Source organism: Sylvia atricapilla, chromosome 6 (assembly GCF_009819655.1).
Source record: "Sylvia atricapilla isolate bSylAtr1 chromosome 6, bSylAtr1.pri, whole genome shotgun sequence".
NCBI lineage: Eukaryota > Metazoa > Chordata > Aves > Passeriformes > Sylviidae > Sylvia > Sylvia atricapilla.
In genome coordinates, this window is record NC_089145.1 from 46,857,993 (window position 1) to 46,870,480 (window position 12,488).

General features: G+C 40.5%; 1 protein-coding gene across 7 annotated transcripts in view; it reads right to left on the reverse strand.

Moving 5' to 3' along the window:
- SYNE3 (spectrin repeat containing nuclear envelope family member 3) overlaps positions 1-12,488 on the reverse strand; it is a 66,159-nt gene that overhangs the window by 22,550 nt on the left and 31,121 nt on the right. For 6 of the 7 annotated variants that reach the window (XR_010743869.1, XR_010743867.1, XR_010743865.1 and 3 more), the window contains exons 6-17: positions 12,106-12,450; positions 10,812-10,948; positions 8,752-8,899; positions 7,827-8,009; positions 7,426-7,569; positions 6,058-6,192; positions 4,936-5,097; positions 4,070-4,233; positions 3,051-3,177; positions 2,719-2,874; positions 1,927-2,076; positions 669-707 (exon numbers count right to left, since the gene is read on the reverse strand). Coding sequence is in view for 1 of the 7 variants with exons in the window: in XM_066321812.1 (XP_066177909.1) it covers positions 669-707; positions 1,927-2,076; positions 2,719-2,874; positions 3,051-3,177; positions 4,070-4,233; positions 4,936-5,097; positions 6,058-6,192; positions 7,426-7,569; positions 7,827-8,009; positions 8,752-8,899; positions 10,812-10,948; positions 12,106-12,450 (1,890 nt within the window). In the remaining 6 variants the exon portion in view is untranslated. The remainder of the gene's footprint in view (positions 1-668; positions 708-1,926; positions 2,077-2,718; positions 2,875-3,050; positions 3,178-4,069; positions 4,234-4,935; positions 5,098-6,057; positions 6,193-7,425; positions 7,570-7,826; positions 8,010-8,751; positions 8,900-10,811; positions 10,949-12,105; positions 12,451-12,488) is intronic. The other variant, XR_010743868.1, reaches the window with a different exon arrangement.

Genomic DNA, 12,488 nt, shown 5'->3' on the forward strand with positions numbered 1-12,488 from the left:
ACTCTATGAAAATGGGATAAGAAGTGCTGCTTGATTTAATAAGAAACTGGCAGTATTTTGTTTTCTTTTAGCTTCTCCTTATCATCTCCTGTACTGCTTCTGTTTCTTATGTCATCACTTCAAAAATAAAATCCATCACAGGAGGAATTCTGCTGCTTAGAATAAGGATTTAGTCTGATAGTATTAGACAAATCTCTTGACTTTCTCTGGCTTTCTACATTAAAAAGAAGGTGAGCTGATTGATCCAAAGAAATTTTCCCCCCCCCGAATTGTCTAAAGAATTAGAAGTCCCATTTTCAAAATGATTTTAGGCACTTAACCACTAACCACCATCCTTTGGAGAGATATTTTGGCTCTTCTTTAGTCTCTTTTGAAAAATGAACCAAATTCATATAGCATGTAGATATATAAAAACAGAGTTCCCCTCCGCTCTCAGGAGATGGATATTTAGCTTCTAGAGATACAGTAAGCCTAGTTCATAGTTCAAGAATAAAAACCCCTGTAATATTTTTCCATTTAAAAATCTGGAGAAAATCAACAAATTATTTAAGAGTGGCTCTTAATAAGCAAACTGATTTCAGGAATCTTTAGAAAAGTTTAAATTAAACATTTAAATTAAACACCGCACAAACATTTTTTTTAGCTTAATAATAAGAAAACTGTCTTGCCTTTCTGAATCTGTCTGGTTCCTCCAAAGATACAGCACCCTGTTTAAAAAAAAAAAAAAAAAAAAAAAAAAAAAAAAAAAAAAAAAAAGGCATGAAGTTAAGATCCCAGAGGAGCCTGTAAATGAGTACTCACCACACAGGGGATGTTTCTTTCAAATTCATGGTCACCTGGACTGAGTGAACCAGAAGGAGATTTTTTTTAATGGGCTTTTTAACAACATTAGGCAGAAAGATGACATGTTTTTAAGTTCCTGACTACTTGATTCAGATGAGCAGCTCTCCCAGTAATAGCTTTGACTTTACTGACACCTATTGACTATGCTAATGCTTACAGAAGGTTTTGGTTAACAAAGCATGAGTCATTACAATCAATGGCAAACACAGAAATAAGCTCTTTATTAATAAAAGTCATGCTTACCTTCTATGCATTTAAAGGATTCGTGTTCTAAATAAACTTTGGATTTCCAAGGCAGAAAATTTTAAAATGCCTCAAGTTTTAGGTGTTCAAGTTTAGATGCCTTTGAAAGCACTCACATACAGAAAGTACCAAATGCAAACCTATAAATTCTAATCCTTTGATTATAGTATCTTGAAGCTGTTCAGATAATGTGAGTAGTTAAGCTAGAAAAAATATTTATTAATAATTATATATGTTTATGCTAAGAACATGGGAATATCTTTAGCATGCCCTGGCATATCTTATTTATGATGATGAATTCTGCCATCCTTAGCATGTCTTATATATAACAACCCGGTAACTTCTTTAGTAATTTGGTTTTTGCATTAAAATGCCTCCTCTTTATTTCATTCCAAATCATTAGCCTATAAAGTTTCAAAGGGACTAGGTTCTTCTGTGAACAGTTTGAATCAGTTCAGTCAGTGACTATTCTGTCTCACAGCAGGAGACACAAATAATGAACAATATATTCTTACTGCAGGAAGTGTCAAAAAATAACTCTATGGAGAATGTTGTGTGGAGAAAGGGCAAAAAATAGAAATCCATGTGCCCAGAACCAGGCACATATCCAAAATATTTACACACAAACACCTCTCAGTCCCCAGCTGCACACCTCTTCGTCATTTATTATTCTGGTTTGAAACTTCCATCTCAAGAAACATTTTGAGCATAGCTTACACAGCCAAAAAGCCCACAAGTCTTAATTAAGTAGACACACATGAATGCTGCTGAAATAAGACCAGCAATGTGAGCCAACCTGACAGAGGAAAGGCAGAGCCCAGACTGTGTGTTGTCACGTACCAGTGAAGTCATGGACTCTCTCAGCTTGGATTTGTAGAGCATCCATCGGTAACGCAGCTCCTCCAGGTCCTCAGCATTTCCTAAGACAGGATGAAGGTGAAGGAGGTCCTCAAAGAGATGCTGACCCTGAGGCACACGAGACTGCAGCTCCTAAAAGACAAAGGTCAGCAGCAATTCAGGATATAGGAAGGCCCCATTTTTTAAAGTAGCATTTGAAAAAAATCAGTTGTTATGTGATAGCACATTTATTTTTGTTATTGCTCTTTTGGCCTGAAATGATATGAAACTTACCTGCAGGACTCCTGTAGCCTTGGATATGTCTGTGTTTAGTTTCTAACAATCCAACAAATCTGACAAATTGCCATGTCATTTGGCTGTATACAACAGGAAGAGTGAGACCAAATACTGATTTGACACTGATTTTAATCAGCTTCTTTTAATGAATAGCTTTGCCATACCACACTGGAAATGTCCAGCCCAACAGCTAAATGCCAGGTGCTCCTTTCCTTTCTAGTCTAGTTCTGGCAGACCTTTCTTAGCAGAAATGATGAAATTTGTCTTAAACTCCTTAACTTCATCAACTCTAGAGTCTCATAAAGCAGAGAGCATGGTGCTTGAATTTTTTTGTCTATTTGTTCTTGAGGATTTTGAGGTTTTTTTTAAGGGGTGGTGGGTTTTTGGTTGGTAGGTGGAGTGGTTTTGGGTTTTATTGTTGTAGTTTGAGTTTTTACAATTCTGAGAGAATTTGCACTTATTGCAATATTTTTCTCCATTCACCCCCTGAAAACTAACCTCAAGTTTGCTCTGGTGTGCTTTAATTTCCTCTGTGGAAGATGGAGTCCCAGCAACAATTTTGGTCAGTTTGATGTTTTCTCCTTGTAGCCACTCTTCGAAGTCATGTAGGAGCTTCAAGTGGCCGCTTGTACTTTGCCCTTCTCCCATCTTCTCCTAGGATACAGAACAAGAGAAACAAAAAAGCCCTTACTGTTATGTCAGAATGTTTCTCCTGAAGGCCTGATTCCGAAATCTTAACCTCCAACTTTGTAACCCACAATATCAGATCAAGACAATGAAATCTTTCTTGTGAAGCTAGTATGAAGGCAGACAGAGAGTCCCCATCTCACCTGCTTATGGCTGGGATCGACATCAGAAAGGCGGAAAGCAGGCCTAGACATCCATCTGCTGTCCACAAATGCCCTTTTCTTCTTCTTGTCAGCCACTGGTATGTTTAACTGCCACTTTTTGAGGAGGCTTGAAAACACAAAACCAGAGATATCAGTGCAGTGGACACCCACATTTTGACTGGGGCTATGGGAGACAGCTCTGGGGAAACAGTACTATTATTGTTATTATTATATCACTACTAACGCTAATAACACTATTACTATTGAATTTATTCCCAACCAAAGTGTCTCACAGCTGCACCAGGACTCTAGATCTAGCATTTCCAAGTGTTTTGCTTTCTTTTATAAAAATTTTACCTTGGCCATATAGCTTTCTTTCTGGCTACAGGAGGCAGTGCAATCAAGCCTTCCTCGATTTTATAATTTAATTTTTGTGCCTATTCTGACAGTAGGTATGAATACAATCATACACGCAGCACATCATTAAATAATAATAATACAGACTAGCAGACACAAGCATCATTTCAACAGTACACAGTGGAGGCAAAATAAATTAAGTCTTCATTTCCCAGCTTAAGAGACAATTTTTAGCTCTGTTCATATTTCTGCAGGTTTGCAAAAGGCCCAAATTCCATTGCAGATGCACCCTCCTTGGAGGCATCTCCAAGGAGAACAGGAAGATGAGATAGAACAGCACAAGTCACCCAGTCTATGCCAAATTTTCTCAGACACAGACTGGCAGTACAAGAGTGAGCCAGGTCAGAAGACACTGCCTACTCCGACACAAGATAAAGGAAGATTCAAAGACATTGCAGTTCACAGAGTCTTAAAGGGTTTTCTTAAAAGTAATGATTTTCAGTTTACAAACAATTAAATACAATCCCATCTTGCTTCTAGCATTATGGTATGGCTGTTCACTTTCACAGCCCAGAGCATAAAGCCTCAAGTGTGTCTGTTGTTATTGCAGTAAAGAGAACCTCCTTGAAGGGCCATAAAGGGAGACTCACATGAATACTCACCCAGTTGCCATCTCCTTCAGTGATTTCCATGACTCCTTCAGCTGATCCAGCTCTGCCTGGACATGGGCAGTCTCCTCTGGAGAAGAATTCTCCATGACCAACTGGCCATGAGCTTCCACAAGGTGCAGCTGGATCTCCTTATCTGGAAACTCGGCTAGCAATCTCTGAAATGCAAAGCCCTGACCAATTACTCTCAGGCATCCTGGGAAAGGGAGAGGCTATGTCAGACTGAAGGCCATGTTCACTCCAGGACTATGCTGGTTTTGCTGGCACTAGGTAGAATGTACCTAGTGGGAAAAAAATATCCTGTGGATGCTTCCAAAGAGCTGATGGGAAAACTTTGAGGGTGTAAGCTGTCAATGCACCTTGTTCTGTAGCCTTCCCATGAAAGATTTTGGTCTCCCATACGAAGGCAACAGGTGCCAGCTGAAGTATCCTGCTAGAGTGAATTCAGCATGCAAAGTACTGCTACCCAGGGAAAAGCTGACAGCTTTGGAACAGCTCAGTTCAACAAGTACAGGGCCAGCTGAAATGGCAGGAATGCTCAATATATTGATGAGCACACACAGGCAAAGGCAGGTTTTGTTCAGAGAGATCACCCCGACAGGAACAGACCACCTACCCTTGGATAACACTTAATCCACCTCAACACTTCTTACTCATTTTCACTGCTCTTGTCTGTTACATGGCCCCACATCCCACAACAGGGCAAAGCAGAGAGGCAACAAGAACTAACAGTTACTGAAGGACAAACACAGATCATTACTCTCCAGAACCAAGAAATCCTCACAAGAAACCCTCACTCTTAATGTCTGAATGCTGCAAAGTGAATAATTAACATCTTTAAAATAAGACGCTTTTGTCACCTCCAGGTCTTCCAGCCTGCCCTCGGTGTTCTGCTCTCCATCAGCATCCTGGCAGGAGTCAATCTTCTCCCTGGTTACTGAGATCCACTGCTGGAGGTCAGATAGCTTGTCATTATACACCCAATGCTTCTGAATGTGGTCTTCACTCTGCTGTATCATCATCTATAGATGATAAAAACATGTCAGCAATGAAAGACAGACAAAAAGCACTTTCTTTACTGGCTCTAACACTGTGATGGGCAAAGAACCTCATGGGCAAAAAGGAAAAACAGCAGCTATTAATGGGAAACAGTAAACCCTATCCTTTTAGCGCCAGTGGTGTGGAAAACACCTCCAAGCTGCTGCAGGCCTGAATTCAACCACACGGGGGTGTATTAAGAACTAGAATAGCTCCCTTCCTTCTCAGCTGAAAGGGAATAAAGAATGTCTGGGCGTTTTGTACCCGAGTCAATACCAAATACATCTTACACTCCCCGAATCAGAAATTACTGTACAGACTTGTTTGAGAAAGGTTCAGTTCAGTGATAAATGGGATGATTGAGATTGAAACTAGAATTCCACAGTGCATGTTCAGGTAATGCTGTAACACATACAACTTTATAGCGAGCTAACAGCTAAGGTAACTTTATGAGCTGCTCTTCTGAGATTGCTCTGGAGTTATGGGTATATTTGCCATGGAGTTATAGGTATGTTTTCAGGCTACAAAATGCCTCAAGATAGAGCAAGCATTTATGCAGTCACAGCACTTTTCTCTCATTCACTTTTAGGTCACAAAGCCATAAAACCCCCAAACACTTTGGTACAAATTCCCTCTCCTGTAATCCATGAAGTGCAAGCACCACCATGATAATACGGGTTCTTTTGGTCAGAAATCTCAGGTCCACTCCAGAAATAGTTTATATAGACATAAAATTATTGTGGCTGGCATCCTATCCCCAAGGGAAATCATATTAGAGATAATCAGAGAATCCTGAAAGAGTTATCAAAGTCATAAGAATTCAGTGCCTTCTTCCCCTGAAATGAAAATATCTATAAATGTCCTATGCTCAAAGATTTTTAAAAATATTTTTAAACAGAATCGTCTGACAACTCTCTAGGCAGCTAAAAACTTCCTGATGTTACCTCCAGTGATCTCTTCAGGGCCTGAGAGTCAGACGAAAGTTGGTTCATTTCATGCCTGTGTGTGGTATTGGACTGAACAAGCTTCTCTACCTCCTCCATGTGAATTGCAAGCTCTGCCAAGTCATCTTGGATCATCTGCAGAGGGAAAGACAGATTCCATGCTAGGTGTAGCATGGACTTTCACAAAATATACACCAAAAGGTAGCTTCATTTGGCAGCTTGAGGGCCAAAAAAACCTAGCAACAGCTACTGTCATTAAGAAAATGAATTGTTTCAATGCCTAGGAGTAAATGTTTCTGAAAAAAATAGTTGGATGTCCTTTACACGTTACTGGGAGATAACAAAGAAGCTAAGTTGCTGAGAAGTGCTAAAGGAGCCATAGTAAAGCAAGCAAAGAACTGTGGTGATAACACCCCTGTGGTCACCAAGGATGAAATGCCACAGTACAGCAGAACTGTCACAGCTCACCATGGCAGTCACATCCTCTCTCCCTTCTCCTCCTGCTCTTCTCTCCCCTCTCCCAGGTATGTAACCCCACTGTATGCCTTGACCAGGCACTACTGGATGTTGGTCCCTTTGCTGAACCAGTTCAAAACACTAACCAAAAAAATTATCATCTTCTTCTGTTAGGCTTTTTTTTCTTATCTTGGATAGCTGAATCAGCCCGTGGAGTAAATCCAGCATGTGTCACAGCCAAATGACAAGGTAAAGAGCAGAAAGAGGAGTATACAAAAGGAAGTAGAATACTGGAAATTCTTTTGAGGAAGTTAACCTGAACCAGATTTTTTTTTTTTCTTATCTTGGATAGCTGAATCAGCCCGTGGAGTAAATCTAGCACGTGTCACAGCCAAATGACAAGGTAAAGAGCAGAAAGAGGAGGATACAAAAGGAAGTCGAATAAGGGAAACTCTTTTGAGGAAGTTAACCTGAACCAGATTTTTTTTTTTCTTATCTTGGATAGCTGAATCAGCCCATGGAGTAAATCCAGCATGTGTCACAGCCAAATGACAAGGTAAAGAGCAGAAAGAGGAGGATACAAAAGGAAGTAGAATAAGGGAAACTCTTTTGAGGAAGTTAACCTGAACCAATCTATCTTGTGCAGTTTCACTGCCAATGGGAAGTGTCAGAATACATTTTCTCTAACAATTAAACTAGCCCAAGAAGGTGTACCAGCAACAGCTTCCCTCAAACTCAGTTTGCCAGTGCTTCATGTGTACTGCTTTAATTTCATTCACTGATGCTATAAACAGGACCAAATGAAATTATCTAACACACAATTGAAGGGAAAAGTACAATGCTAATAAAATATGAATAAACAGGAACCACAGTTAGCTGGGGATAACATGGCCAAACAATACTGTAATGTACCTGGAGTCTCTGGAGTTGTGTCTTTTTGCCCAAGAGGTCAGGCTGTGGTTCCTTCTCCAGATCTAATTTGGCTTTGATGGCAGATAATTTCTTCTGCAATGGTGCAAAACCAGCATCAAAGTTCTTATGTTGCAATACCAAATTCTAGATGGAGAAATAAGAAAAAGGTCCAGCATTCAACACATATTTGGCAGTATCTTTTGTCAATATCTGCTTCATATTCAGAACAAACACTGAGCTACACTATGCAACAGACCACAAATTTATTTGAATATTTGATCAACTTAGGAAAAGGGATTAGTAACAAATTTATATGTATAAAACTGGCTTAGTAAAGACTTAATCTTTGTCTTTGTGATCTTTGTCACTGGCAAAGACAGTATGTGGGTTTTGTAGTTCACCTGGAGTTTGCTCTTGCTTTGCAGCAGACTCTTGTGTAGAATTTCTCTCTCCTTTGAAGCTTCAGCTACTTCTTGAAGGAAAGATTCTGCTTTTTCCTCACCAAGGACACTGTTTAGATAATCTTTCTTTAGCTGTAATGTCATCAACTTCTCTTTGAACTGGGAGCTTTCAGCTAGAGCAGCCTGAAGGAGAAAAATTCTTCCAGTGAGATCACACCAAAAAAAAAAAATCATATAACCGTATTATTCTCACACAAGTCACACAACCAAAGCAGTATGACAAAGTCAGGTAAAAACAGCATGCTGGCCAACAAGGGATAACAGAAGGTACCTAGACAGGGCCCAGTTAAAGGAAAAATCTTCCTGATAATGTTAGAGACATCAAGGCTGCATTCATTTTGTGAACAGAAAGAGAGGTAAGCTGTACTATGGAAAAGAATTGTCTGTGCAGAGGAGAGGCCTAAACAACCAACAGAAAGGACAGCTTGAATGCTCATCCTGAGGGTAAATTTCATCTCTGTTCACAGACACATTTATTCTGGAGATCAGAGGGATGACAAAGTAACAAACACGCTTCACTGGGCACATGCACAAATCATGCATTTTAATCCCATGTCTATATCACCACATAACTCTTTATCAGAGTCCACAAACTTCCCACCCAGGGAGATCTGAGCTAGTGCTAGACAGTATTATCATCATTGTTTAAGATATCTAGCACTTGGTGCAGCCTCAGCTGACAACTCCAGTTAACCAAATAGAGGGCAGAAAATAAGACAGTGTGCTACAGCTGGAGCTAAGTAAAGGCCTCCATTCCTACTGTGGGTTTTCCTGCCACACTGGCAGGACCTTCCAGCTGCTTCCTGGCAGCTGTATGCAGGCTTGGTCAAACCCATATTTCTGAACTTAGCAACAGCTTTGCTACCTCAATGTGAGCCAGTTCTGGCTCTGGAGTCTCCAGGAGCATCTGGACCGATGGCTTCCACTGTTCAAAACTTTGCAGGGGATTTTGGATGAGTCTCTTCAGTTGGGTTTCTGTATCAGTGCTCATTTTAGAAGCCTTGCCTCTAACACTGTAAGGATAAAGTGACAACCAAGAGAAGGATTATGAAGAAATCCAATCCCAAACATTCTATTCTTCAAGGCATGAATTAGCACAATACTCGGGTGTAAGCCATAGACAACACAAAAGCCTCAGTCTGTTTTACTGCCTGAGCCTGGTGTTGCATACCAACAGCTGCTCTGTCAGTCAGACACATCCAACAAAACTTTATTTAGATGCCGTAGGACACATTTGTCTTTTGTGCAACTGTGTATCAGGAACTACTTTGCTTTTCTAATAGCCAGTAGTCTCCCCTTTTATGTGATCTGTCACCAGCGTGATTTAACAAATCATATTATCAGAGCAGTCTCACTGACTGATGGGACGAACAATTCAAGAGTGTCCAGAATGTAACTGCAGTTGCTTGTAAAACACAAGGTTTTGTTTCTTAAAAAAATTACCTTAAAAAGTCTTTGATAAGCTTATATTAAAACAAAAAGTGAAAAATACATTTTTATTTCAGATACAATTCTTTTAAACTTCGCAGAACCACTGATATAAATTTTTGAATTTATATTAGTACATAAAGGTGATTTTGATAAAAGCTTTGTATTTATGTATATGTATTTACATACATACACAGCTATATTACTGGGAAAAAATAAATCAGCAAAGCTTCGATGAATATCCAGGCTTCTCTGAAAAAGGCTCATCCCAAACACATCCCAGTGACAAGGCCCAGCAGTGACACACCCCATGCAGCTGCCTCCTGTTTTTCTCAGCTTGCCTGACCTCCCAGTTGGCAGAATCCTGCCTCATGTGGCAAAATGCAGCCCAAACTTTATGTTCATAGGGGAACAGTATTTTGCAAACTCACAAGACAGGCAGGTGAGAGCAAAGCCAGTCAGGATCAATACTGCCCTTCTACAAAAACAGAAACAACAATCTTACCTGTGTCACTGGGCCGTGACGGGGCTAAACAAAGGCAAGTTTGCAGAGGCCAAAAGCTCCGCAAATAGAAAGTTCTGACTTTACATGTCCTCTGCCATTTGCTCTGCTGCCCCTGCCAGGCTCAGTGGGAAGCTGCCAGACTTCCCAAAGAAGCTGCAGACAGAAGCTGGCAAAGGAGCAGCTGCCATTTTCTGCTCAGAGGCAAGTCCCCAGCCTTCCTTGCTCCTCTTTCAACATTGCTTACTTGCTAGCTTTTAAACTGAAATCCTTTCCCACAGTGACCTATAACCCTTCCAGCAGGACAGCATACCGTGCACAGAGGGAAAGAAGCTGGGATACAGGAAAAGAACTGACCTTCTTTTTTCCCTTAAAAAAATGATCCTTTCTTCTAGTTTGCAAAATTTGCTGCAGCTTCTTTACTTCCTGATTCCAGGCAGCCTGGAAACGGAAATACTGAAGTCTGGGAGAGGCTAAACTTTCAGAGTTTCCAAACCAAGGCAAGTTGAAAACAGGAACACGCATATAAAGCTGCCAGGAGAAGGGGAATAAACTCTGCCAAATAATTGCTAAAGCTGGTGAGTCACCACAAGAAACTCAAGGGAGGGCCATAATTCTTCTGAACCGTTTACTACCACAGCTCCTGTCCTGATTTTCTAGTTGCTGGCATGAAAGACAAGCAAAATACATAAACTATTACTATAAAATGCTAATTAGATCAAACCAGCTGCCAACAATCTAATTTTCTTCAAACCATACACAATATTAATGATGTAAGATCATTGCTTGAAAATGACCAGGAGCCTCCAGCTCCTAGCAAATGGCTAGAATTACAGCTTTACTGAAACATGGAGGCGGATGTAATTAGCAAAAGCTTTTTTTCCTACCCATCACCTACAATTGGATGGCATATCACTTTTTTTCTTAGGCCCCTGACAATCCCTGAGAGAAGATTCCCCCCATCTGCCCACCATAATAATCAGACTTCCCAGTACCTTTGATACTGGTGGATTGCAGAGACAACACTGTCAGCGTGTGGCTGCACATCCTGGGAAAACCGTAGCAGTTCCTTAAGCTGAGCCTTCAGCCTCTCAATCTTTGACTCTTCTGCAGCCAGAGCTGCTCTTGTTGCCTTAATTATAAAAATAATGAAGAGATCACACCTTATGTAGTGTCTGGCATATGAAATGAAGAAGTAAGGCTGTGTCTCAGGGTATGCACAAATCCCCTTTTAGTGACTTTTTTCCTGGTTATAAGGAATACAGTCCTTGCAAAGACAGAAAACATTCTCAGCAACAGTTTTTTTCCAGCAGGCTCTCTCTCCTCCCCTCAAACTGCCCAGCCTCTGCATCTGATCTGCAGGCTTCACTATTTGAACAGAGTGAATCACAAACAGGCCTGGTTTCAGTTCACTGATTGCAGAATATAACATGAGCTGCATTTTTGGAGCAGTCTTAACAGCAACCCTGAAAAGATCTTTCTCAGAGACTCACGTATAGAGAATGTTAATTCTAGGCTGACTCAGGGAAACAAAACCAACTAAAACCTATGCAAATGTAGCTGGATTGAACCAGTCTAAATTTTTTGGATCCTTTTTGCATATAGTTTTCCCAGTTAGTCCTGCATAGCTCTAGACATGCAAACAGCAATGAAAGGCATTTTGAGAACAGATAATAAATGCAAAACCAGCCCTCGAGAGGAAACGAGCAGTAAAGATTCTTATCTACTTAATGTGTGACAAATTTTTTGCACTAATTTTTGCAACAGATTTGTTTTGGTGTAAATACTGGACTGCTACAATCTTGGGACTTCATAGTACTGATGATGTGTCTGCTAGTCAAGGAAGAGAGGTACCTGTCTTACAGAGATGAAGGATACGATATAGCAGTGGTCTTACCAAATACCTCAGAAATAAGTGTACTTGTGTCTGTGAATGCATTTGTGTCTGTGCATTTGTATATACACTGAGGCATTAATTTCCTGCTTCTTTTTAAGTGGAGAAAATTGTGTTGTTTGCTCTTTATTGTGCTCTTTTTGCATATGATCCCTTTGAACTCTAGGCACAAACTTCAGCACATCCTCCAACTCTGCTCCTTCTGTGCAGCATATGATGAAGGTTGAGGTGGTTGATTCCATTGTTTGCAGTCACATTCTCCTCAGTATGTTTCACACACACTCATTCTCTTTCCTTATCATCTCTAACCCATGGGACAGGCATTTGTTGGATGTGACTGTGCATGTTGAGTCTATGGCTGCACTTGATCTTCCACACAAAGGGTAACAACTTACATTGCATTTTCTCCACAGAGCTACAAACTCATCTTCAGTCTTTTCCCCTTCCCCAGGGTCAAGATCATTTTCTAGTCTCTGTAGATCTTTTTTCAGCTTCTGGATGTCTGCTTCTAATTGTCTGGCTTGGGACTCATAGGCACTTTCAGACTGTTGGATCTTGAGCAACCTCTCCTCCTCCTCACTACTCCACAGTTTCAACTTCTCCAAGGCTTTTCTTAGCTCTTCAAGTTCATCCTTCAGTCTTGCAGCTCCAAGTGGAGAGGTATTCTGAATCACCTCTGCACACTGATTTTCAAGGTGCTTCCATTTCTTTCCACCACTCCTAATGTCTTTGGCAATTTCCTGCAAAAAGAAGTTTAATAAAGATTACCTGCAGGAAT